Source organism: Chenopodium quinoa, unplaced genomic scaffold, assembly GCF_001683475.1.
Source record: "Chenopodium quinoa cultivar QQ74 unplaced genomic scaffold, ASM168347v1, whole genome shotgun sequence".
In the NCBI taxonomy this organism is placed as follows: Eukaryota; Viridiplantae; Streptophyta; class Magnoliopsida; order Caryophyllales; family Amaranthaceae; genus Chenopodium; species Chenopodium quinoa.
The window spans coordinates 978,315-1,000,819 of record NW_018745488.1 but is presented as its reverse complement, the minus strand read 5'-3'; the positions used below and the strand labels follow the sequence as shown (position 1 = coordinate 1,000,819).

The 22,505-nt window shown below is 37.4% G+C and overlaps 1 protein-coding gene across 2 annotated transcripts in view; it reads left to right on the top strand.

Annotated features, from left to right (window-relative positions):
- The first annotated feature begins 6,986 nt into the window (after positions 1 to 6,986).
- LOC110715256 (anaphase-promoting complex subunit 7-like) overlaps positions 6,987 to 22,505 on the top strand; it is a 28,324-nt gene continuing 12,805 nt past the window's right edge. The window contains exons 1-7 of one of the 2 annotated variants that reach the window (XM_021893820.1): positions 6,987 to 7,187; positions 7,319 to 7,387; positions 7,477 to 7,527; positions 9,644 to 9,781; positions 9,908 to 9,970; positions 10,899 to 11,014; positions 21,861 to 21,945. In XM_021893820.1, coding sequence (XP_021749512.1) covers positions 7,119 to 7,187; positions 7,319 to 7,387; positions 7,477 to 7,527; positions 9,644 to 9,781; positions 9,908 to 9,970; positions 10,899 to 11,014; positions 21,861 to 21,945 — 591 coding nt within the window. In that variant the 5' untranslated portion in view covers positions 6,987 to 7,118. The remainder of the gene's footprint in view (positions 7,188 to 7,318; positions 7,388 to 7,476; positions 7,528 to 9,643; positions 9,782 to 9,907; positions 9,971 to 10,898; positions 11,015 to 21,860; positions 21,946 to 22,505) is intronic. The other variant, XM_021893821.1, reaches the window with a different exon arrangement.

The window sequence follows — 22,505 nt, the reverse complement described above, 5'->3', positions numbered from 1 at the left end:
ATTGATTGTCTTACTTGAGGGCAAGCAAGAAGTTAGCTTGGGGGAATTTGATGTAATCGTTCTATACCATATTTTACCCTCATTTTATAGTTATTTCCGTATGGTTTTTGAGCTCTACGGAGCTACTTCTCGCTAATATTCTCTTCTCTAGTGTGGCTTGGTCTATTTAATTGTTTTTGTAGGCACGTAAAGATTTTCGGATGATTTGGACTTATTTTGGATAGCCATGAGAGCTTATTAAGATGGAGAGAATTTTACCCGTGTCCGCCCTGGAGGGCAACATTGCCCTGGAAGCCAGGGTGAAGAAGGAAAAGAAGAGAAGTCATGAGAAAGAAGTGAAGAGTTCAACTTCCATCCGCTCGGACCGGGCGACATTGCCTTGGCAGCCCGGGCGGACAAAAGCGCTTCATATGAAGGAATTCTTGAAGGTGTAAGCTCAATTTTGCTTCGCGCGCCCGACCGGGCAACCTTGCCCGGTCAGACCGAGCGGAGTGTCGAAGACCCCGTTTTCCTATTTTTTCGGGATTTCTTAACTAAGGGATATAAATACCCTTTGTAAACCCCGAATAAAACATACTTAGTTATTATATTCTAGCTTTTAAACCTTCATTAGAACCCTAACATTCTCTCTAGATCTAGATTACATTTCACTTTCAAGTTTTAATCTTTATTCATCAACAATTGGTACTTTTCTTCATTCAAGCAATTGGTATTCATCTTTATTTCTTCTTTTACTTTTAATTACTTATTAATCATGTTTTCTTCATTGATTATTGTTTTTGCTTTCATTAATATGTGTGAGTAGTTTCTTTATTCCAAGATCTAGCGGATCCCGAATATGATTAATGCATGATTTAATTCTTTAAATTCTCTAATATAATTGTAATTGATATGCTTAATTGATTATGCTTATGCCAATACTAGATTAGGGATAATTGGTATTGTTATTAATCTTTTGTTTTAATCGCAACGGGAGTTGGGTTTTGACGGATTTGAATAAATCAATTAAGGGTTTGAAGTTCATCACGGGAGTAGTTGAATGAATGATTAGGAAGTTAGAGTAATGTGCTTAAGGTCTTTAATTTACATGATTCCACGGAAGTAGGCTTGATTGTGATTAGAGAAGCCATTGATAACTAGGGAGAGACTATTGGTATTATTCATGGATTACTTTTCCTCTTTAATCAATTAAATTATGTGTTAGGGGTAGAACGACTATTGCATTAATTGTATTCGTGGTGAAGCTTGATCTTGGATGTTTTTAGCATTGAATTGTCATTTTGTTTAGATTTAATCGTTTTAATTAGTTCTTTAGATATTGATTCTCATTTATTGATTTGGTTACTTGCTTGGTAATTGCTTGATTCTATTTAATTGGTTGAACCATAGTCTCTTGGGATTCGACCTTTGCTTGCCCGTCTACATAGTAGTGGTCTAGTTAGGTTTATTTTTGTTAGGTACGCGACACGCCTATCAGTGATAGTGGAATGATTGAAATATAGTTATGAGGTATTGAGGTTATGATGTCATATAGTATCATATTCTTATTATAAGAACTGATACACAGGGAACCATCACCTAACCTTTCTTAAAGTCTGGCTATACATTATGCATCAACAAATTAATGAACATGTTATGAATGGGCTTTATACATAAATGTATATATAAGCATAAGGAGATAAATGAATCACATAATCTATCATCCAAGTCCAGCTTATAAACCATAGCCTTATGATATTAGTCAGAGTAGAGATTGATAAGAGTACACAAAAAATGATGCACCTCTTGTTATAATTTAACCGTTGTTCATTCTCTCAGATGCTTGTAAGGTAAATTATTGTTTTATGAGAAATGCTTGTATGTTGTAAGGTTTGTTAATATAATGCTGGTAGAATTTATAAAGCGTGACCTTGGGAGGCAGATTACATTGTTATGTTGTGTGTATGGTTGGTGAAGCTTATCCGTAATGCACAACGTTTCATGGCTTTGTTTGTCTTTAGATTAACGAACAAGTAAAGAGGTCAAAGGCAACTTGGTCTAATGAAACAACTAAGATTTTTTGTGAGGTTTGTGCTGAAGAGGTCCATGCAGGGAATAGATCACACACTCATTTTAGCAAAATTGGTTAGAATAATGTGGTTATAAAGTTCTAACAAAGGTCTGTTAAAATGTATGACCAGAAACAATTAAAAAACAAGTGTGAGAAGTTAAAAACAGAGTACAGTACATGGAAGAATCTCATAGAAAAGGAGATAGGGTTAGGATGGGATCATGAGAAAAATACAATTGTTGCATTTGATCAGTGGTGGGCACTCAAAGAACAGGTGCACATAATAATAATCTGATTTCTACATTGCCTTTTTCAAGTAGTTAGTTTTAACTAATTACATTTATTTATTTATATAGGCCAATCCGGGTGTTGTCAAATTTCGTGAAGCTGGAATCCAAAATTTAACAGAGTTAGAGATCATGTTTGCTAAAATAATTGTTTCTGCTATAACTTCATGGAACCCTTATTCACAAGATGATACTGAAATAGAAGACTCGTCTACCATAGGAAACGAAGAAATAGAAGATGAGGAACAAGTGGACATTACTATGGATGGCAGTATTAATGAAACGATATCTCAACAACTTGAAAGTGAAAGTATTGACAAGACCAAAGTCAATACAACATCGGAAGAAAGAGAAAAAAAAAAACACAAAAAGGAAAGAAATCTAAAGTTAGCACAGCTAAGCTCATGCAAAATTAGTAACTTATGTAGGGTGAATAAGGTGGTAGTTGCTTTTAATTTAAGTTATGTTTGGAGTGTGTATTCTTGTGAATTAGTTCGATGGGATTTTGATGTGTATTGTTCATTTTTTATGGCTTCCCTGAAGGACTATATTTACCTACATTTTCCAAATTTTTCCTACCTATTTTCACCCAGCCTACATTACAAGCTTGAAAAAAAGACCTTCTGACCTTCGTGCATAGTATTGTGTTCATGTGAAACGAGTCTTTTGTCAAAATGCTGGAGTATTTGTCACATTTCGAGTCGACTTTTGACTAGGTTGAGCGGCATCATCACCCTTTAAACACGCGAGTGTTGTGAGAATGGGGGGTTATCATTATTAGTGGGGATGGAGAGAGATCGGGCTCATTTTTAGCTCGCCACATAAAATTGTGCGGAGTGACCACTAAGTGAGAAATTCTAGTCTTCGATTCCTTATGTGTACATGGTTGACTCTGTTTGATGGCCATTCAGGTTGATTGATAGTCTGAATGAGGTGATTGGTTGGCTAAGATGCTTGTGTGTCCGATTTCAATTTTAAGTATGGTATTTTCAAAGTATTATGGGGTGAAGTATGTTTATTTGGTTGTTGCTTGTCATTGATTGTCTTACTTGAGGGTAAGCAAGAAGTTAGCTTGGGGGAATTTGATGTAATCGTTCTATACCATATTTTACCCTCATTTTATAGTTATTTCCGTATGGTTTTTGAGCTCTACGGAGCTACTTCTCGCTAATATTCTCTTCTCTAGTGTGGCTTGGTCTATTTAATTGTTTTTGTAGGCACGTAAAGATTTTCGGATGATTTGGACTTATTTTGGATAGCCATGAGAGCTTATTAAGATGGAGAGAATTTTACCCGTGTCCGCCCTGGAGGGCAACATTGCCCTGGAAGCCAGGGTGAAGAAGGAAAAGAAGAGAAGTTATGAGAAAGAAGTGAAGAGTTCAACTTCCATCCGCTCGGACCGGGCGACATTGCCCTGGCAGCCCGGGCGGACAAAAGCGCTTCATATGAAGGAATTCTTGAAGGTGTAAGCTCAATTTTGCTTCGCGCGCCCGACCGGGCAACCTTGCCCGGTCAGACCGAGCGGAGTGTCGAAGACCCCGTTTTCCTATTTTTTCGGGATTTCTTAACTAAGGGATATAAATACCCTTTGTAAACCCCGAATAAAACATACTTAGTTATTATATTCTAGCTTTTAAACCTTCATTAGAACCCTAACATTCTCTCTAGATCTAGATTACATTTCACTTTCAAGTTTTAATCTTTATTCATCAACAATTGGTACTTTTCTTCATTCAAGCAATTGGTATTCATCTTTATTTCTTCTTTTACTTTTAATTACTTATTAATCATGTTTTCTTCATTGATTATTGTTTTTGCTTTCATTAATATGTGTGAGTAGTTTCTTTATTCCAAGATCTAGCGGATCCCGAATATGATTAATGCATGATTTAATTCTTTAAATTCTCTAATATAATTGTAATTGATATGCTTAATTGATTATGCTTATGCCAATACTAGATTAGGGATAATTGGTATTGTTATTAATCTTTTGTTTTAATCGCAACGGGAGTTGGGTTTTGACGGATTTGAATAAATCAATTAAGGGTTTGAAGTTCATCACGGGAGTAGTTGAATGAATGATTAGGAAGTTAGAGTAATGTGCTTAAGGTCTTTAATTTACATGATTCCACGGAAGTAGGCTTGATTGTGATTAGAGAAGCCATTGATAACTAGGGAGAGACTATTGGTATTATTCATGGATTACTTTTCCTCTTTAATCAATTAAATTATGTGTTAGGGGTAGAACGACTATTGCATTAATTGTATTCGTGGTGAAGCTTGATCTTGGATGTTTTTAGCATTGAATTGTCATTTTGTTTAGATTTAATCGTTTTAATTAGTTCTTTAGATATTGATTCTCATTTATTGATTTGGTTACTTGCTTGGTAATTGCTTGATTCTATTTAATTGGTTGAACCATAGTCTCTTGGGATTCGACCTTTGCTTGCCCGTCTACATAGTAGTGGTCTAGTTAGGTTTATTTTTGTTAGGTACGCGACACGCCTATCAGTGATAGTGGAATGATTGAAATATAGTTATGAGGTATTGAGGTTATGATATCATATAGTATCATATTCTTATTATAAGAACTGATACACAGGGAACCATCACCTAACCTTTCTTAAAGTCTGGCTATTTATTATGCATCAACAAATTAATGAACATGTTATGAATGGGCTTTATACATAAATGTATATATAAGCATAAGGAGATAAATGAATCACATAATCTATCATCCAAGTCCAGCTTATAAACCATAGCCTTATGATATTAGTCAGAGTAGAGATTGATAAGAGTACACAAAAAATGATGCACCTCTTGTTATAATTTAACCGTTGTTCATTCTCTCAGATGCTTGTAAGGTAAATTATTGTTTTATGAGAAATGCTTGTATGTTGTAAGGTTTGTTAATATAATGCTGGTAGAATTTATAAAGCGTGACCTTGGGAGGCAGATTACATTGTTATGTTGTGTGTATGGTTGGTGAAGCTTATCCGTAATGCACAACGTTTCATGGCTTTGTTTGTCTTTAGATTAACGAACAAGTAAAGAGGTCAAAGGCAACTTGGTCTAATGAAACAACTAAGATTTTTTGTGAGGTTTGTGCTGAAGAGGTCCATGCAGGGAATAGATCACACACTCATTTTAGCAAAATTGGTTAGAATAATGTGGTTATAAAGTTCTAACAAAGGTCTGTTAAAATGTATGACCAGAAACAATTAAAAAACAAGTGTGAGAAGTTAAAAACAGAGTACAGTACATGGAAGAATCTCATAGAAAAGGAGATAGGGTTAGGATGGGATCATGAGAAAAATACAATTGTTGCATTTGATCAGTGGTGGGCACTCAAAGAACAGGTGCACATAATAATAATCTGATTTCTACATTGCCTTTTTCAAGTAGTTAGTTTTAACTAATTACATTTATTTATTTATATAGGCCAATCCGGGTGTTGTCAAATTTCGTGAAGCTGGAATCCAAAATTTAACAGAGTTAGAGATCATGTTTGCTAAAATAATTGCTGATGCGATGGAGAATTTCTCTCAATCTAGTGCTCATGCAAAATTTAACAGCTAAGCTCATGCAAAATGAGCTAAAACGCATTGTTGATGCGATGGAGAATTTCTCTCAATCTAGTGCTACTGTAACTTCAAAAGGAACTGACCTTCCAGGTTGTAGCATTGGAGAGTGTCTTACATTGCTTGCCACAACACCAAGGGTCCCGAAATAGGAAGTGAGCTTTATATGTTAGGAACTCGTTAATTGGTTCCTTGTTTTTTTTTAATCAGATTAGTTCAAATGGAAGTGCTTATGATGATGTAATGGATGAATCCTCCTCTAAAGAAGAAGACGATGAAGAGTTATTACTTCAAGAACACCTGAGGGGTAAACAAATGATGTTATATGCTGCCACAAAAGTAACGATACTTACCAAATACTGTCTTAAATATTTAATTAAACAACCTACTAGGATTTCGTTATGTTCTGGATGGCAATGGTTGCAAGAGGTTTTATCTACACCCTTTTGTGTAACTCGTCATTAATGAGCACATATTGGGAAGTTTAAAGTCTTAAGGCTCGTTTTGCTCTTTTGTAGAGGTGGATATTCTCCCTAATTTGTGACATAATTGAGGATGTCTGTATACCAAGGTTCTTACTCTTCTTCTTCTTCCTGGGTTACCTCATCATTCTCTATTGCTTGGGTATAAGCCGGTTTATGCCTCTTTTCTATTGTTAAGGGCATTAGCTCAATTTCCGTAGGAATCCTAACCATTGAGGCTAGTCTTGCCAAGGTATCAGCAAATTGATTTTCCTTTCTAGGTAGATATGTGTATTCTACCTTTTTCAGTTGGTTTGTGAGAGTTTCCAAGCAGATAAAAAAAATTCTAAAAAAAAAGTTAGCGGGTCAACGGGTACCCGCCAACTGCCAGGAGCAGCCCATGACCCGATCCGATACTTGTCTGTTTTACAGGATCGGGTACCCGACCCATAAATTTTGGGAAAAATGGAAAAAATACCCGCCTAAATGAATCGGGTCAGCGGATGGTCAATGGACTGGGTCAACCGGGTCGGGTATTTTTGAACACCCCTACTTATACGTTATACCTAATATGCTTGAACCAAACACCCACTTAATTAGTGTAAATACAAAAGTTGATATGTGTACTCACGCATAATTTAAATTTCAGTCCACAACCCTCTGTCCCTCTCTCTCTCTCCTCAGTATCGAGTTTCCCTTAGTTTTCCTATTTCCCCATTTCGCCACTCTCATCTCTCCCATGGATGCTCCAAAAGATCATATGGCCTGCCTTCTTGATCATGGCCTCTACAACTCTGCTCAACTTCTTGTATATCTTCTCTTTCTCTCTCTAATTAATATTTATTTCTGTAATTTGACTCATAATCAGGCGTTACTGTTCGTAATTTCATCCCAATATTTACTGATTTTGTGTTTTTGTTTTGTTGTTTTAATTTTCAGGGTCAATTCCTTGTTACTTCGCCATCTGGAAATACTGAAACTAATTCAAATGTTAAGGCTGAGAATTTGGTATTGATTTTACTCTTAATTTGGATTTATGTACTTTATTTTTTAGTATGATTGATGCACTAATTATTACCCTACATGTTTTGTTTTAGCTTTTTCTTGGTGACTCATTTTATCGTGAAAGGGAATATCGAAGAGCAATTGTAAGTTACTAGAACATAATTTTTTTTAATTTTTATGTTGTTTTTCTTATTCACTTAATTCAACTTATTAGCTCTTATCTATAATACTGTGTAGACTACATTTGATTAGTGAGAAATCCTGATTCAAAAATGGGCACCTATGACGCATAAATTATGTCAAACCAAAGTCTAAACCTTTTACCTGTATATGTGTAATTTCCTGTAAAATTATTGTTTCCAAGGTTAAAAGCGCATATTGTGTAAGGTTACATTGCTTAAAAGTATGTAATTGTTGGTGTTTTTGAAACTGCTTGACTAAAAGACTTAAGATATTGTTTACTTAATAGTGTATACTTGATTGTTTTTGTTGTTGTTAATTGTTATTTGCTGATTTCAGCAAGTAAATGCTTCTGGTTGATTCTTGGGAAATCCTCAATAGTAGCCATATACTATTGACTTTTATCAGTGGTTGCCAAACTTTTTACCGATTATCAATGGTAGCCTTGAACTTCTACTTTATCAAGCGTGACATTAGTGTTAGTTTATTTTGTTAATATTTCAGTTGAATCTAACCTTTTGTATCAAAGGTTAACTTTATCAGCTTGATAAGAGATAAACCCATCTATACTTTTTTCTCTCTCCTCCTCCATCCCCATTATTCTCTTTTACAGTTGTCTTCTTAAAAGGATTTAGACATTAATGGTGAGCGAAGGAGCAGCAACCACCGAATAAAAGGAAAGATTGTGAGGAGAGAGAAATTGTAGGGCGGGAATCATGGATGAATCTATGAATTTGAGGCAGTTTTCAAGTGTGAAGAACTGGTGGAAAAAATTGCAATTGTCTAGGGTTTGGCTGTAGGTGGGCAATGTTGCTTAGGTGTTTGGAAGGTCGGTAGAAGGGGATGGGGTTTGTAGTGGTGGCTGAAGGGATGTGTGAGGGCAAGAGAGAGAAAGCAAGAGAGAAAGAGAGATGTGATGGACTTGTGGTTGAAGAAAGTTGGTAGGATGGCAACTGTTGTCAGAGACGGAGGTGCTGCGGTGGTGCAGTTGCAAGGGTGAGGAGCAACAGGAAATGTTCGGTATATAATGGTTAAAATTCTAGGGCAAGGACCAGGGGGTGAGGAGAGTTAGTGGTTTAAACGGTTTATTAATGTTAGATTTAACAGATTTTGAACCAAAAACTTGCATTAATGCTATTTGATTCAATTTATAGCCGTTTTGGTGTCTTGCTCTACAATGAGCTCTATTTTTACCTGCTATCAGATGAAGCTTTTAAAATGTAGTTGTAACGGGGACAAGCTACATTTCTGTGTGAATATTATGGTGGAAAACTAGAAACTTGTACTCTTACCTAATTTCCCCGATAGTAACTTAGAAGTTTTAAAACTTGCTGTTAGATATAAAAGGGGCCTTTTCTTATCTTCTATATTTATAAGACTTATGAAAAATTATGATGTAGATCAACTGATGAAGAACAAATGAGTTTATTATTATATTTCAGCATTGGTTTATTCACTTATTGTTGGCCTACCTCTGATGAAAAGAGTTCTTTTACTTCATTTGAGCAAAAAGCAATCATCCTGGTTCTGAAAGACTAATTATGTTTATGATCCATTACTTCAGCCTTATTGCCAATAAATATCTAAGGATCATTTCTATCCACAAATTGACCCTTTATGATGCTTTATATGGTTTTGAAGTTGTTTTAATAATGCTCAGTCATAAGCAGATTTATGGTGTTGGCCTGTTGGGTAAGCCTTCCAGCATCAAGAATCAGTTGTTCAATTCTGAAAACTCCATTAATTACCACTTTTCTGGACATAGAAGCTGATTCACTCTTACTTTTTAATTCTGTTTTCCTACTACTAACCACTTTGCGCTAGCCTTCCAACATCAATTATATTGTGCTCATCTCATACTAACTTTAATGGCCTTTTGTTTAATCTATGCTGTTTAATTCTGTGAGAAAGAAAAATTACATTGAGATAAAAAAAAAAAAAAAAAGAAAAAGAAATGGTTTATATTGTTGTTTTCTCTAGTATATTATGTGCTCATAAATGTAAATATGTTGATCATACTTTGTTTACAGCATAAGGTCCTCTTATTGTTGTTAATTTATTGATTTTATTGTGGGACAGAATACATATAAGCAAGCATTGCAACATCACAAGATCACCCCCAAGCAAAACGCTTACACTCTCAGAAGTTCGTTATCCGCACCAAACAGGTCTTCTTCTCCAAGTCTACTTAATATTTCAACATTTAATGAAAATGAGGTAGAAACTATTATTTTCTCTTCCCCATTTTTGTTCTTTTCTAGCCTACTCCAAATTTACAAAATATATTTAGAATATACTTATTTTCTTCCTAATTCCCCTTTTTTTTTTTTTTTTTTGTGACAGGTCAAGTTCAAAATAGCATCTTGTCACGCTGCATTGAATGAGAATAAAGTTGCACTCCTGGAGGTCTTGCTCTATGCTTGTATATAATATGTATATTTTTCTTAAGTAGCATAATTTTGAGTTGCTGACAATGCCTTAAATGATGTAATAGAAAGGGAGACTTTTTCTTTTAATTAGTTTAATATGAAAAAGACGGATTTAATGGAGATATGATTCTTCGATGGTATGATAACATATTCTATTCAATTGATTGAAAAGGCATTCAAGCGCAGCTACCAAAGCAGAAGATTATATTGCTAAACTTATATTATTTAAGTTATTGTTTTCTAATTCAGCGAGAAAAGTTTGCTTTAGCCTGAATTTGAGTTTAATCTGGGTAGACCTTAAGGTTCTGCCAGAGTTCATTGTGAAAAATGGGATGGTAAACCAAGAAGATGACCTAGAATTGAAGGTCAACACTCTATATTATTACTATTGAAGTGCAGTTTTCATTTAAAAGAATATGTTTGTAGCACTCTCCTCTTTTTTTTTTTTTTATTTTTTTTATTTTTTTATTTTTAAATGCAAACTACAACATTGTAATAAGCTGTTCGTGATGGGATGGAAATGGTATCTATCTCGTAATTGTCAACCTTTTTTTTAACTAGATAACTATCTAAATGGCTTTTCACTTTTCCTCTTATGCCACATCCTTGAATTAGTGCTTCAAGCAGCTTGTGGTTGTGGATAAATTATATTTCTCTACCCAAAGTGTTTGTACCAATTTATTGCACCCTTTGATGAATATACATGCATACTCTTCCCATTAGTTTTCACTTCCCATTATACTGATACAAATTTGAATAAATTTCACTCTTAACTCTTAAGGAATACTCTACGACATGATGCAAGTGTGACATATACTTTGGGTCTGAGAAAGTACCTATTACTCACTTTTATGGATTTAGGCCCATGATCAAATGTAAAATATATTCCTTTTCTTCTTTGACAGATGGAGGGAATTCCCAGCAAGGCAAGAAACTTGCCCATGCATCTATTGATGGGAAAGCTTTATCGAAATACTAGACACACTCGTGCAGCCGTAAATTGTTATAAAGAGTGCATAAGGTATGTTTTAAGGATATGGCTTTGGTGATTGTGGCAAGTAATTCTACTCCCTTGACCAACCGACTATGTATGTGTCATAAGGATATGGCTTTAGTGATTGTGGCAAGTAATTCTACTCCTTTGACCAACTGACTATATATGCGTGTTGCTTCTTGTAAAGGTAGATTGGTTTTTATAGTTCTGAAATGATTATAGTTGTAGAAATTATTGGAGATATACTTTAACTTATTAGAGTATAAATTCCTAGTGGTCATTGGAAAAAAAGTACAAATTTAGTGTTGCTTTATATTTTCATACAACATCACATTTCTCATGTTAAACACCTTGCCTTTTTCTCTTTTATGAAATGCAATATATTGTATGGAGTACAAGGTACCCTCTCTATTTGTAGGGTTAATTATCATAGTTATAAAATTCATTAGTGATACATTTTAACCCACAAGAATTGAAATTGGGCAATGTTAATCGAAACACATTCAAATGGTGTAAATTTAGAGTTTCTTCATTTCTTTTCTTCCTAATTTCATACGAATTCACTTTTGTTTTTGTAGGGTTTCTTCATAATTTTTCTTAATTTCATACGACTTCACTTTTATTAGGGTAACTACTCCATTTTTCCTCCTCTTATATGAAATAAAAGATAGTGGATGGAGTGTTAAACTACCTTATAAGACTCATTTGTACATAGCTATATGTAAGGTTTTGGGGCATATTGATAGCTAATTGTATCCTATATCTCTATAAACATTACGCTTGGATGAAATGTGATGAGTGATTTTTTGAATGAAAAAATCATCATTTTATGTAATTCTTCAACAATTTTCCGCAATTTTGAAGTGTCAGAAACTTTTACCGAGGATATTTTTTTTTACTATAATGATTATTTTATTTTTGTTGTTCCTCGAGCTAGTCATTTGTAGCACAATGCTTAATTATTTATTGGAAAAATTGTCGGGAATAATACAACATTTGGCCGGTTTTCCAAAAATAAAACGACATTCTGATTATTCCCTAATAAAACGACTTTTGGCATTGATCTGTCATAAATAGAACGTAACTGGTTGGTAACTTGTTTAATAAGTTAAGTGTGACACGTGTCACTTTGTAATTGGTAGGTTTTTTTTAAACGATTTTCTTATTAATAAAATAGATTTTTAATTAAAAAAAACCCCAAAAGCCCACTCCGTCGACAGCTACCTCACCCTACCTATCATCAGACCGGCTACCCTTCACCAGAACCCATTAGTCGGCCGCCACGCCCTACCCCCACCAACCCGAAACTTCCATCCTAGGCCACCACTAGCTGAAAATCCTTCCCCACCAGCACCATAATTGAAATTCCTGAGAGGATGGGGTTAGGATTATTGAGGGTTGGGGATCTTGGTTTTTAAAAGCGCGCATCGGGCGCGTCTCACTCCCAGGCTCTAGGAAATTGGCTTTAGCTAGGCGAGGCTGCGTCACCTACGGAAGGCGCGCGCCTCAAAGCGCCTTTGGTAAGGTGTGCCTTTGCGCCTCAAGGAAAATAAATAAGATATAAGTTATAAATTGAAGAATGATGGACACTTTTTCAAATTTACACTACCTTAGCTTTACATATATTATTATTTAATTTATTATGAATCTTTTTAATTGGTATTTAGTACAATCAAAGTAAAAAATAATTTGAAATAAATATGTAAATACATGCGCCTTGAATACAAAAGGCGCGCGCCTTCGCCTTGTGCCTAGGCTGCAAGGACCATTTGCGCCTTGATGCGCCTTGCGCCTTTTAAAACTAAGTCAGGGATGTGATTGAGGGTCGGAGTGGGGAGGGTTGTGTGGTCTGGTGAGGGTTGAGGGTCGGAGAGGGGGTGGGCTTCGCGAACTGGCGAAGGGATGCAGTCTAGCACGAAAAGAGAGGGTTGAAGGGGCTAAGGGCGCTGATGGGGCTAAATGATGGGGTGGTGCTATCATGTTGAAAGGGAGGCTAAACAGGGAAGGGAGACTGTGGTGTGGCAAGAGAAATGTTGTGGGGGTGCTAAATGGGGAAGGCGGGGGGAGGTTTTTTTAAGGGTTTTTTTTAAGTGTTTTTTTTTTTTTATTTTTTTTTTATTTTATTTTTTTTATTTTTAATATATATAAATTAATATCATTTTTTTTAAAAGAAATATGTTAAAATTAAAATTCAAAATTTCTAACCAATCGTAATGTGACACGTGTCATTCTCTTACCTATGAGACCGGTTACCAGTTTTTTTATCCTATTTATAGTGGATCGATATCAAAGGTTTTTATTGGGGACTAAACAAAATGTCATTTTTATTTATGGAAGACCGGCCAAAGGTCGTATTATTCCTAACAATTTTTCCTTATTTATTTTGTAATGATCAACTTGGAACACTTGGAGTTGGTGTTGACATCTCCAAGCTTAAGGAGCTACTATGATCATTCAAATATCCACTAATGTTGCTTGTTTGCTAATATAAACTCTCATTCTCTTGGAACAGGTTTTTCTATCATCCTTCATGTGAATTAGTTTATATACAATTTATTTCTTCCCCACTAGCAAATATTTTATTTTTTTTAGGAATTTTCTTAAGGAAGTTTTGATATAATATAGTTTTTGTGAAGGTATGAAGTGTTGTAGATTTAATTTCTCTTTTTAGCTATTTTTGTGTTACTACAAGTAGCTCTTACAAATAATTATGGCTTTTACTCCTTTTTCTCATCATTTAAGAAGCATTCCATGTCCTTTGGTCAATAGTGGAGGAACAAGGGGTTTTATATTAGGAAAAATTGTCAAAAATAATACAAACTGTAAGTGGTCCACAAAAAACAAGTCAATCTTTTAATTATTTTTGAATAATGTAAACTTTGGAGAGTATCCACCTTAAACGAGACATTTCACCTAAAACCTAAATAACTGGTTAACATTTTTTTTATTTCTTTGATAAATTCATTTAAGAATTTAATTAACACCTAATTAAAGCTTCAATTATAGTTTTACTAAAAAAAATTGATTATAATTAATTAACAATTAAATTATTAAAATAATTATACAAAAAAAAAAACCACCCCTCCCTTACTCCCCTCACCACCAACCACCTCCTTTTCCACCACCAAGATCTCCCTTCCCAAATCACCTTGCGACGCCATTCCAGCTACCTTGCCGGTCCGCCGACCATCATTACCTTCTGCCGCCGTTGCCCTCCCCTCCCTCGAACCACCATCATCGAAACCACATTCCCACCCCTCGAACCACCAAGCCAACGAAATCCCCCTCCCACAAAATTAATGATGCCGTTAAAACCCAAATTGATGGTGATTGATGCGTTGTCGGAGTTAGAATTTTCACTAGTCGCAGTATTGGCGATTGATTATCGTGATTTTAAGGGGAAAAATCATCCTCGTCGCTGAAGAAATCATCATCGTCGTGCGGCAGTGGCTCGGTTGATTAATATGTGGTGGGTAGGAGTCGGGGAAGGGAGAGGGATGCCGGGGATCGGGGTTGGCGAGAGGGAGGGGGCTGGGTTGCGACAGCGGTTAGGTGGAGGTCCGGGCGCCTGGGAATTTGGATGTTGGTAGGGGAGAGGGCTGTTTTTATTTATGAAAAATAATTATATTAATAACTTAATACAATATAAAAATATTAAATAAAATAAAAAAATTATTTAAAATGTCAAACTAATAGAATAACAAGACGTGTTTCATATACCTATTGTAAAAAAAAAAAAGACGTGTTTCATATACCTACTAATCAAGTCACCAACCGGTTTAACAGATACTCCTCAAAGTTTGTATTATTTAGAAATAATTTAAAAAATTGATTTTTTTTTGGCAGACCTCTCAAAGTTTGTATTATTTTTGATAATTTTTCCTTTATAATAAACGCGGTAGAAGAGGCTCTCGTCGGCCTGACAACCCTTATGAAGGCCATAGAGGAAAAGCTGCAGCCGGCAACAACTTGACCCGAGTGGTGACGACAGTCGTTAAGGCAGGAGGAGAACACAAGAAAATAGAGGAAGAGCGAAAGAAAACGGAGGAGGTGGTCGCCGCCACCGTCAATCGCTTGGTAGATCGGCTTGACCGATTTCGAAGCACCGTGGACACCCAAGCCGCAATAGACTGCGAAAAGATCACGAAGCTACAGGAGGAAATGGAGAAAACGAAACAGGCCTAACAGTGACATCCACCCAATCAGCCGCTTGAGATGCCCGGAATTGGGGATAACAACTCACAATTGGAGATGGAAAAGGGTACAACGCCCGTCAGAGGGAGACCCTACGACGGCCCAGGGTGGCACCCGCCTGATATCAGAGGGGGGCGGGAGAGGTGGTGACGACGGTGGAGGTGGTAACGGCGGTAAGTGGAAACACCACAAATTAGAAATGCCCGTCTTCGATGGAACACACCTGGAAAACTGGACGACACGTGTGGAGATGTTTTTCGAGTTTTATCGGTTGACAGAGAGGGAAAAGATTGAGGCCACGGTGATGACTATGGATGGGGACACACTTAAATGGTTCTAATGGGAACAAAAACGTAGTTCGTTCTACGGTTGGCTGGACCTCAAAAAATGGGTTCTCAACGAATTCCGGCCGTTCCACACCGGAACATTGCATGAACAATGGTTAGCGGTTGAGCAGGTGGGTAGCTGCCGGAGATATATAGAAATGGCAACACCATTGGAGTCCATGAAAGCCTCTTGTTAGGCCAATTTGTTAATGGACTGAAGGAAGAAATTAAGATTAAACTCAGGCTTCTTAATCCCCAAAGTTAAGAGAAGGCCATGGAGATGGCAGGCTGCATTAAGGAGAAGAATCGGGTCCAGCAAGGGAAACGAGTCTTGAGGGGCTGGAAGAGTGGGTCGAGTTTTGGGCTGACAAACTCAAGCACAGCTCCGAACGTCCAGAGTGCCCAAACTATGAGTAAAGGAGGATTGATACAAACTTATGGGCTGCCAAGTAGTGGGCTGCCCAAAAGTTGGTCCAAAATCCCTGAAGTCAATATAAGTCGAGTCACCCACAGTTTAGCCTAGGGTTCGATGGGGGAAACAAGACGGTTGACCGAGTATGAAACTATGAATCACAAGAACGTAGGGCATAAGGGTTGTGTTTTCAATGTGATGAGAGGTGGGGTGTGGGCCATCGTTGCAAAAGGAAGGAGCTTAGTGTGCTTATGGTAGCGGAGGACGTGGTGGAAGTAGAAGGGGACGCCGGAAATATTGGAGGAAAACCCCTCCGAAGAACATGGCGAAGTTTCACTTTGCTCTGTGATTGGGATCCATAACCCAAAGACTATGAAATTACGCGGAGTGATTAAGGGCCAAGGAGTGGTGATAATGATAGACCCGCGTGGCTCTTTCGGTGGTGGTATAAGCGGCCATTTCGATGGTGCAAGGAGGAGAGTTCGCGGTTGTCTTAGGAAATGGGGACACTATTCATTGAAGTGGGATATGTAAAGGTGTTAAGGTAGAGTTGAGTGGTGGAGTGACCATCACTGAAGACTTTTTAACACTCTCATTTGGAAGTGTCGAGGTGATCCTTGGAATACAATGGCTCGTGAAGTTAGGGCCCGTGGTTACCAATTGGCGGACCCATGTCATGAAGTTCTCCGTTGTCGGTGTTCCGGTTACTTTGACCGGTTACCCTACTCTTTGAGAAAACTCAAGTCACGTTGTAGGCTATGCTAAGGGTGCTTAAAAAAGAGAAACAAGGCCTACTAATGGAGTTTTGATTAAATTGGAGTCCACTAAGTTAGGCCAAAGACATTAGGCCCACCTTCCTTTGGTTGTTCAATATGCCGAATGACCTTCCTCCAAATAGAGGCCATGAGCATTCTATTACCCAAGGAAGGAATGAACCCGATTAGCGTTCGCCCCTATCGATATCCTCAAGTGCAAAAAGATGAAATCGAAAAGCTTTTTCACAAGATGCTTGAAGCCAGGATTATCAAACCGTCGCCAAGTCCTTTCTCTAGTCCGGTATTACTTGTAAAGAAGAAAGATGGGTCGTGGCCTTTTTGCGTGGAAAATCGATTTATCGGGCTCTTAACAAGGAGACGGTGCCGGATAAATATCCCATCACCGTCATAGACGAGTTATTAGATGAGATTCATGGGGCTTCGATATTTCAAAGTTCGATTTGAAATCGGGATATCATCAAATCCGGGTAAAGCCGGAGGACACTCACAAGACAACCTTCCGAACGCATGAGGGTCACCATGAATTCCTAGTAACGCCGTTTGGGCTTACTAATGCACCGACTACCTTTCAATTGCTCATGAATGACGTTTTCCGACCTTACTTGAGGAAATTTGTCGTAGTCTTTTTTGATGATATTTTGATTTACTGTAAGGCAATCGAAGAACACAAGAGTCATTTAAGGTTGGTGCTTGAAAAATTGGAAGAGCATCACCTCTACGCCAACTTTAAAATATGCGAGTTTGGCAAAACAGAAATAGCCTACTTGGGGCATGTCATTTCGGCTAAAGGAGTGTCTATGGATGGTGAAAAAATTCGAGCCATTCTCGAGTGGGAAATCCCACGAAACCTCATGGAGTTGCGGGGTTTCCTAGGCTTACCCGGGTATTTTCGGAAGTTCATCACTTATTACGCTCAAATTGCCGGACCGCTCACTTCACTATTGAAAAAGGAGAGCTTCGGGTGGTCGGAGGTGACGACGGCAGCCTTAAGACAACCATCACCACCGCCAGTTGACCGTCCCGAATTTCCGGGAAGGGTTTGTGATAGAAATCGATGCCTCGGGGTTCGGTTTGAGGCGGTGAAGATGCAAAACGGGCGGCCTATTGCATTTTACAGTAAACTATTAGGGGTGAGGGCTCGCAGAAAATTTATCATATGAAAAGGAATTAATGGCAATTTCCTTGGCCGTGTTTAAGTGGCGGCGTTATTTTTTGGGTCATCCGTTTGTGATCCGTACTGTTCAACAGAGTATCAGAGGTGGCTTCGGAAACTTGTTGGGTTTGATTTCGTCATCCAATATAAGTCGGGAACCACTAACAGAGTGGCTGACGCCATGGTATAAAAATGCGGCCGGAATGTCGTGATTCGGCTGATATGTATCAGATTTCAAAGCTACCGATCCGAGATTTGCCGCTTTGATGCGGTGTTTTTTAAAACGCCGAGATTTCGGCCGATTCAACCGATACAAACTAAATTTCGTCCACATCAACCGATATTACCTGGCAGCTGGTTTATTTCCGATGAAGTGCTTGCTTTTTAAAGGGAAAGTAGGGGAAAAAATAAAAAATAATGGAGAAACCTCCATTACAGTCGAGAGAGTTCTTTAGGAGAAAGAAAGTACTTGTAGGTGAGGTGAGAGAGTGTGAGCTGGCAAGGTTTTTTATTTAAATAAACTCCCTAAAGTGGATGTTGGTGATAGTGGGGCAGACTTCATTATTTTCTAAACCAAACATCCCTATGTGAGTACTTTTGTGAACCCTCTACTTGCCAAGTTTTTATTGTATTTTACTCCATAGTGTACAACTCCATACTTAACATGGACTCATATCGTATTTTTTTTGTGAAATTCGAATTCTATAGGGTTTATTAAGTATAAAATTTAGATTTGAAAATAAAATAAAATTTTAAAATATAATTTTTGGTTTAATAAATTTAAAACAAAATTCTGCCGTTACAACCACGGCACAACCCGCGACTAACACATCAACTCCGATACCGTGATACTGCGACCGTTTCCGCGATCGCGACCGATACCGCATTTTTTATTCTATGGCTGACGCCCTCTCACAGCGAGATGAGAAATGGCGGAACAACCTGCGAAGAAGAAGAAAGGGAGTCTGGTTGAGTTTGGGGCCTTGATCCACTCTCACTATGTGAATTGGGCCGAATTAGAGAGGGAGTTAGTGGAAGATAGGTGGTTAGGCCAGATAGTTAAGGGCCTCAAGGATGGCAAGGAGGGGCTCAAAGGCTTTTATTTAAAAGGTGATCGGGTTTTTTTATAAAGGATGGCTTGCATCAAAGTTTATTGCTTTGTTTTAACAAATTGGAGGGCACGACAACGAAATCAAGACTTATCTCCGGCTTACCGCTGATTGGTTTTGACCGGGAATGAGGAAGGATGTCGGAAAATTTGTCCGAGAATGTGACATCTGTAAGTGTAGCAAAATGGTGAGCAAAAGTCCTTTAAGGCTTTTGCAACTCCTCCCCATTCCCGAAGTAATTTGGGAAGATCTTTCCATGGATTTTGTGGAAGGGCTTCCCTGTCTCGCGGGGTCAACACCGTCCTCATGGTGGTGGACCGCCTCTCGAAATGCAGTCACTTCATAGGCTTGAAGCATCCTTTCAACGCCCTTAAGGTGGCCGATGCCTTTGTTAAGGAGATCGTGCGGCTTCACGGTTTCCCCATCTTCATTGTTTCTGACAGTATTCATGAGTATTTTTCGGAGAGAGCTTTTTTGATTGCAAGGGACGAACCTCAAACAGAGCATGGCGCACTACCCACAAACTGAAACAAGAGTCTTGAGACGTATCTCCGTTGCTTCATCGCCGATCAACCGACACAGGGGCACGATGGCTTCCTTGGGCAGATTATTCCTACAACACTTCTTATACTTCGACCAAGTTGACTCCATTCAAGGTTGTGTATGGGAGAGATCCCCCAAAATTGTGGCGATTAGGGGAGGGCCAAACGATGGTACGATCATTGGAAGAAGGATTGAAGGAGAGGGACTGCATCCTGGAAGAATTAAGAGTAAATTTGAATCGCGCTCAGCAAATTATGAAGACTAACGCGGATAAACTGGGTCGAGAAGAAAGTTTTTGCATTGGGGATAAGGTATTATTAAAGCTGCAACCTTATCGCCAAAAGTCTCTAGCCCGGAGGCCCTTTGAAAAGCTAGCAACGAGGTTCTATGGCCCTTTCGAGGTGGTCGATAAAATTGGAAGGGTAGCCTATAAGCTGCGATTGCCATCCGATTGCAAATTGCACCCGGTATTCCATATCTCCCAATTGAAGAAGGCGCTTGGAGACATTCCAAGCAATCTCACCATTCCGCAACAACTATCTTCAGACTTAGAATTGGTGGTAGAACCAGAGGACTTGCTGGATGTGCGTCGGAGAAACAAAGGCTTTGTTCTCATATTGGAAGTGCTTCTTACGTGGAAAGGATTGTAGGCATTTGAAGCCACGTGGGAGGACTTTGAGGCGGTTAATTTACTATTTCCCTCCTTCCACCTTGAGGACAAAGTGAAACTCAAAGGGGGGATTGATGTCATGGATCGGGTCAATGACCCAAATCAGCCCATGAAGGTCTACACAAGGCGCAAGAAAGGGGAACAACCAGCAGCCTTGGGAAGCATTACTTTGCATGATGACAAAATTAATTAAAAGGAAGAGAAGGAAAGCAAGCAACCAAGTCTCTTTGATGTTTATGTTTGTTTTTGCCATTTAAGCTAAGTATCACATGTATTGGTCTTAAGGTTATCATTAACCATTAGTAAGCTCTTAGTATAAGTAAGTAGTAGTAGCAAGAAGGGAGAATCATCCAGAAATTTGAGTGAACTCATTGAGAGATTTGTAGCCTCAAGCTACTTGAGAGATTTATAGCCTAAAGCTATAATTATCTCCCATTAGTTTGTAATTCCAATTAATTAGTAATCAATCATCAAGCTTTCCTTATTAAATTAATGCAAATTATTCATATTAGTGTCGTGTGCAACCCGAGTACATAAACATCCTACTTGATTACGTTTTTTTTTTTTAAAAATATTTTTTTTTTATAATTTTTAATTTAAATATATTAGGGTAAAAATCCGGTCAAAATTTAGTTACATGAAATCGGACTTGACTAGACCAGAATATTCAGACCAAATCAGACCACACCTTAATAAATCCAGACCTAAACACCTCATTTTAGGTTAAGATATCAACCTCAAAATCGCTGTACAATTTAAACTGTTAACCAAACTTGAATCTTAAGAGCATATGGAATAGAAGCCCTTAACCAAATCTACCAAAAAACAATAGAAATATTAACAAAATAACACAAGGGGGAATTCAAGGTTTTAAATTTCCAACTTCAAAAGAGAAGGCAATTTGTCTATATGAGAGACAGATTTAATTTGATCAGCTGTTGTACAGTATAAGGATTATACCAATAATAAAGGTCATGACACGCTCACCGGCAACAGCGGCAACTTGTTGGGATTGGGAGAGTAAAATCTGGTCCTGTAAGGATGTAAGAAACCAAAAGAGTTTTTACTTGTAAGATAATCTTTGAGCTGGCATTGTTGTTTGAGATTTGGTGTGGTATTATTCAAAATGAAAGTATTTCATGTCAAATTTATCATCTACTATGACCTGCAGACAATTTTTTTATTTTAATTTTTTTTAACACATAATGAAGTATTTTATATCAATGGCCTAAATTAACCCTTACAAGAGCTGGGAACAGCAACTTGCTGGTGCAAACATCAGGGGACTATGTTAATCTGACATCTAGTTGTACATCGAGTGTCTGGTGTCGAATCCTCTGATACTTCTATGAAATTTTAAAAAATCTGGGGTGTTGTAGGATCCGACACCATGTCAAACATGACACCCAAATCCGAGTTTTGTGCCTAGACTTGTACAGGATAATAGTGTATAATAGAAAGCGAATAACTAGAAGATTGTTCAGAGCATATATACTACAAACATCTAAAAGGAGTTCCATAATTATACTATTTAACATTCATAAAAGGAGTTCCACAACCTGCAGACAGACTTTTCAAATTAACAGATTTTTATATGTTCTTCATTTTGATCCCTTTTTTATTGACTGGTTTGACTCTTAGTGTATTATGTGGTAATTTTTTTTATTTTTTTTTTATTTTTAATCTGCAGACATTGTCCTTATGCCCTTGAAGCCATAACAGCTATGGCTGAGCTTGGATCTTCTGCTAAAGAGATTATTTCTTTGCTTCCTCAGGTTATTACTTCAAGCATATTTATTAATTGTAAAATCTGTTTTTGGACAAAGAATGGTGCATGTTATTGTTGGTAAGAAGTTGTGGTGAAATCATGATGAATTCACTTTTTATTTTGCAGCTATGTGTATGCTTAAACTATTTAAGAACTTATTAATTGCAGTTCTCATAGTGGTTGTTGTACATGAAGCTTATTTGCCCTAAATTTGTTTACCCTGGTACTTTTATTTCATGTCATGTCTTATGGACTGACCATTCCTGATGTCTAGTCTCTCTTTCGCTTTTTCTTTTTATATCAATCATTCTTTTTATCTTGCCAAATGTTGTGCTTGACTGCTTGTAACCTCAACATGAGAATTTACGTGATATGACTTTCCTGTATATGTATTGATAGTCACAACTCACAATTTTTTTTGTTCTAGTTTGTTTATAAATTTTAAAACATTTGCTTCACAACGGACTTGTATGTGTAGAATGACCTAGGTACATGTGTTATGTCTTTGACTGATGTCCTAGATTGATCTAAAAGGTGGTCCCCAATTTGTTTTTTTTACTTACGTTA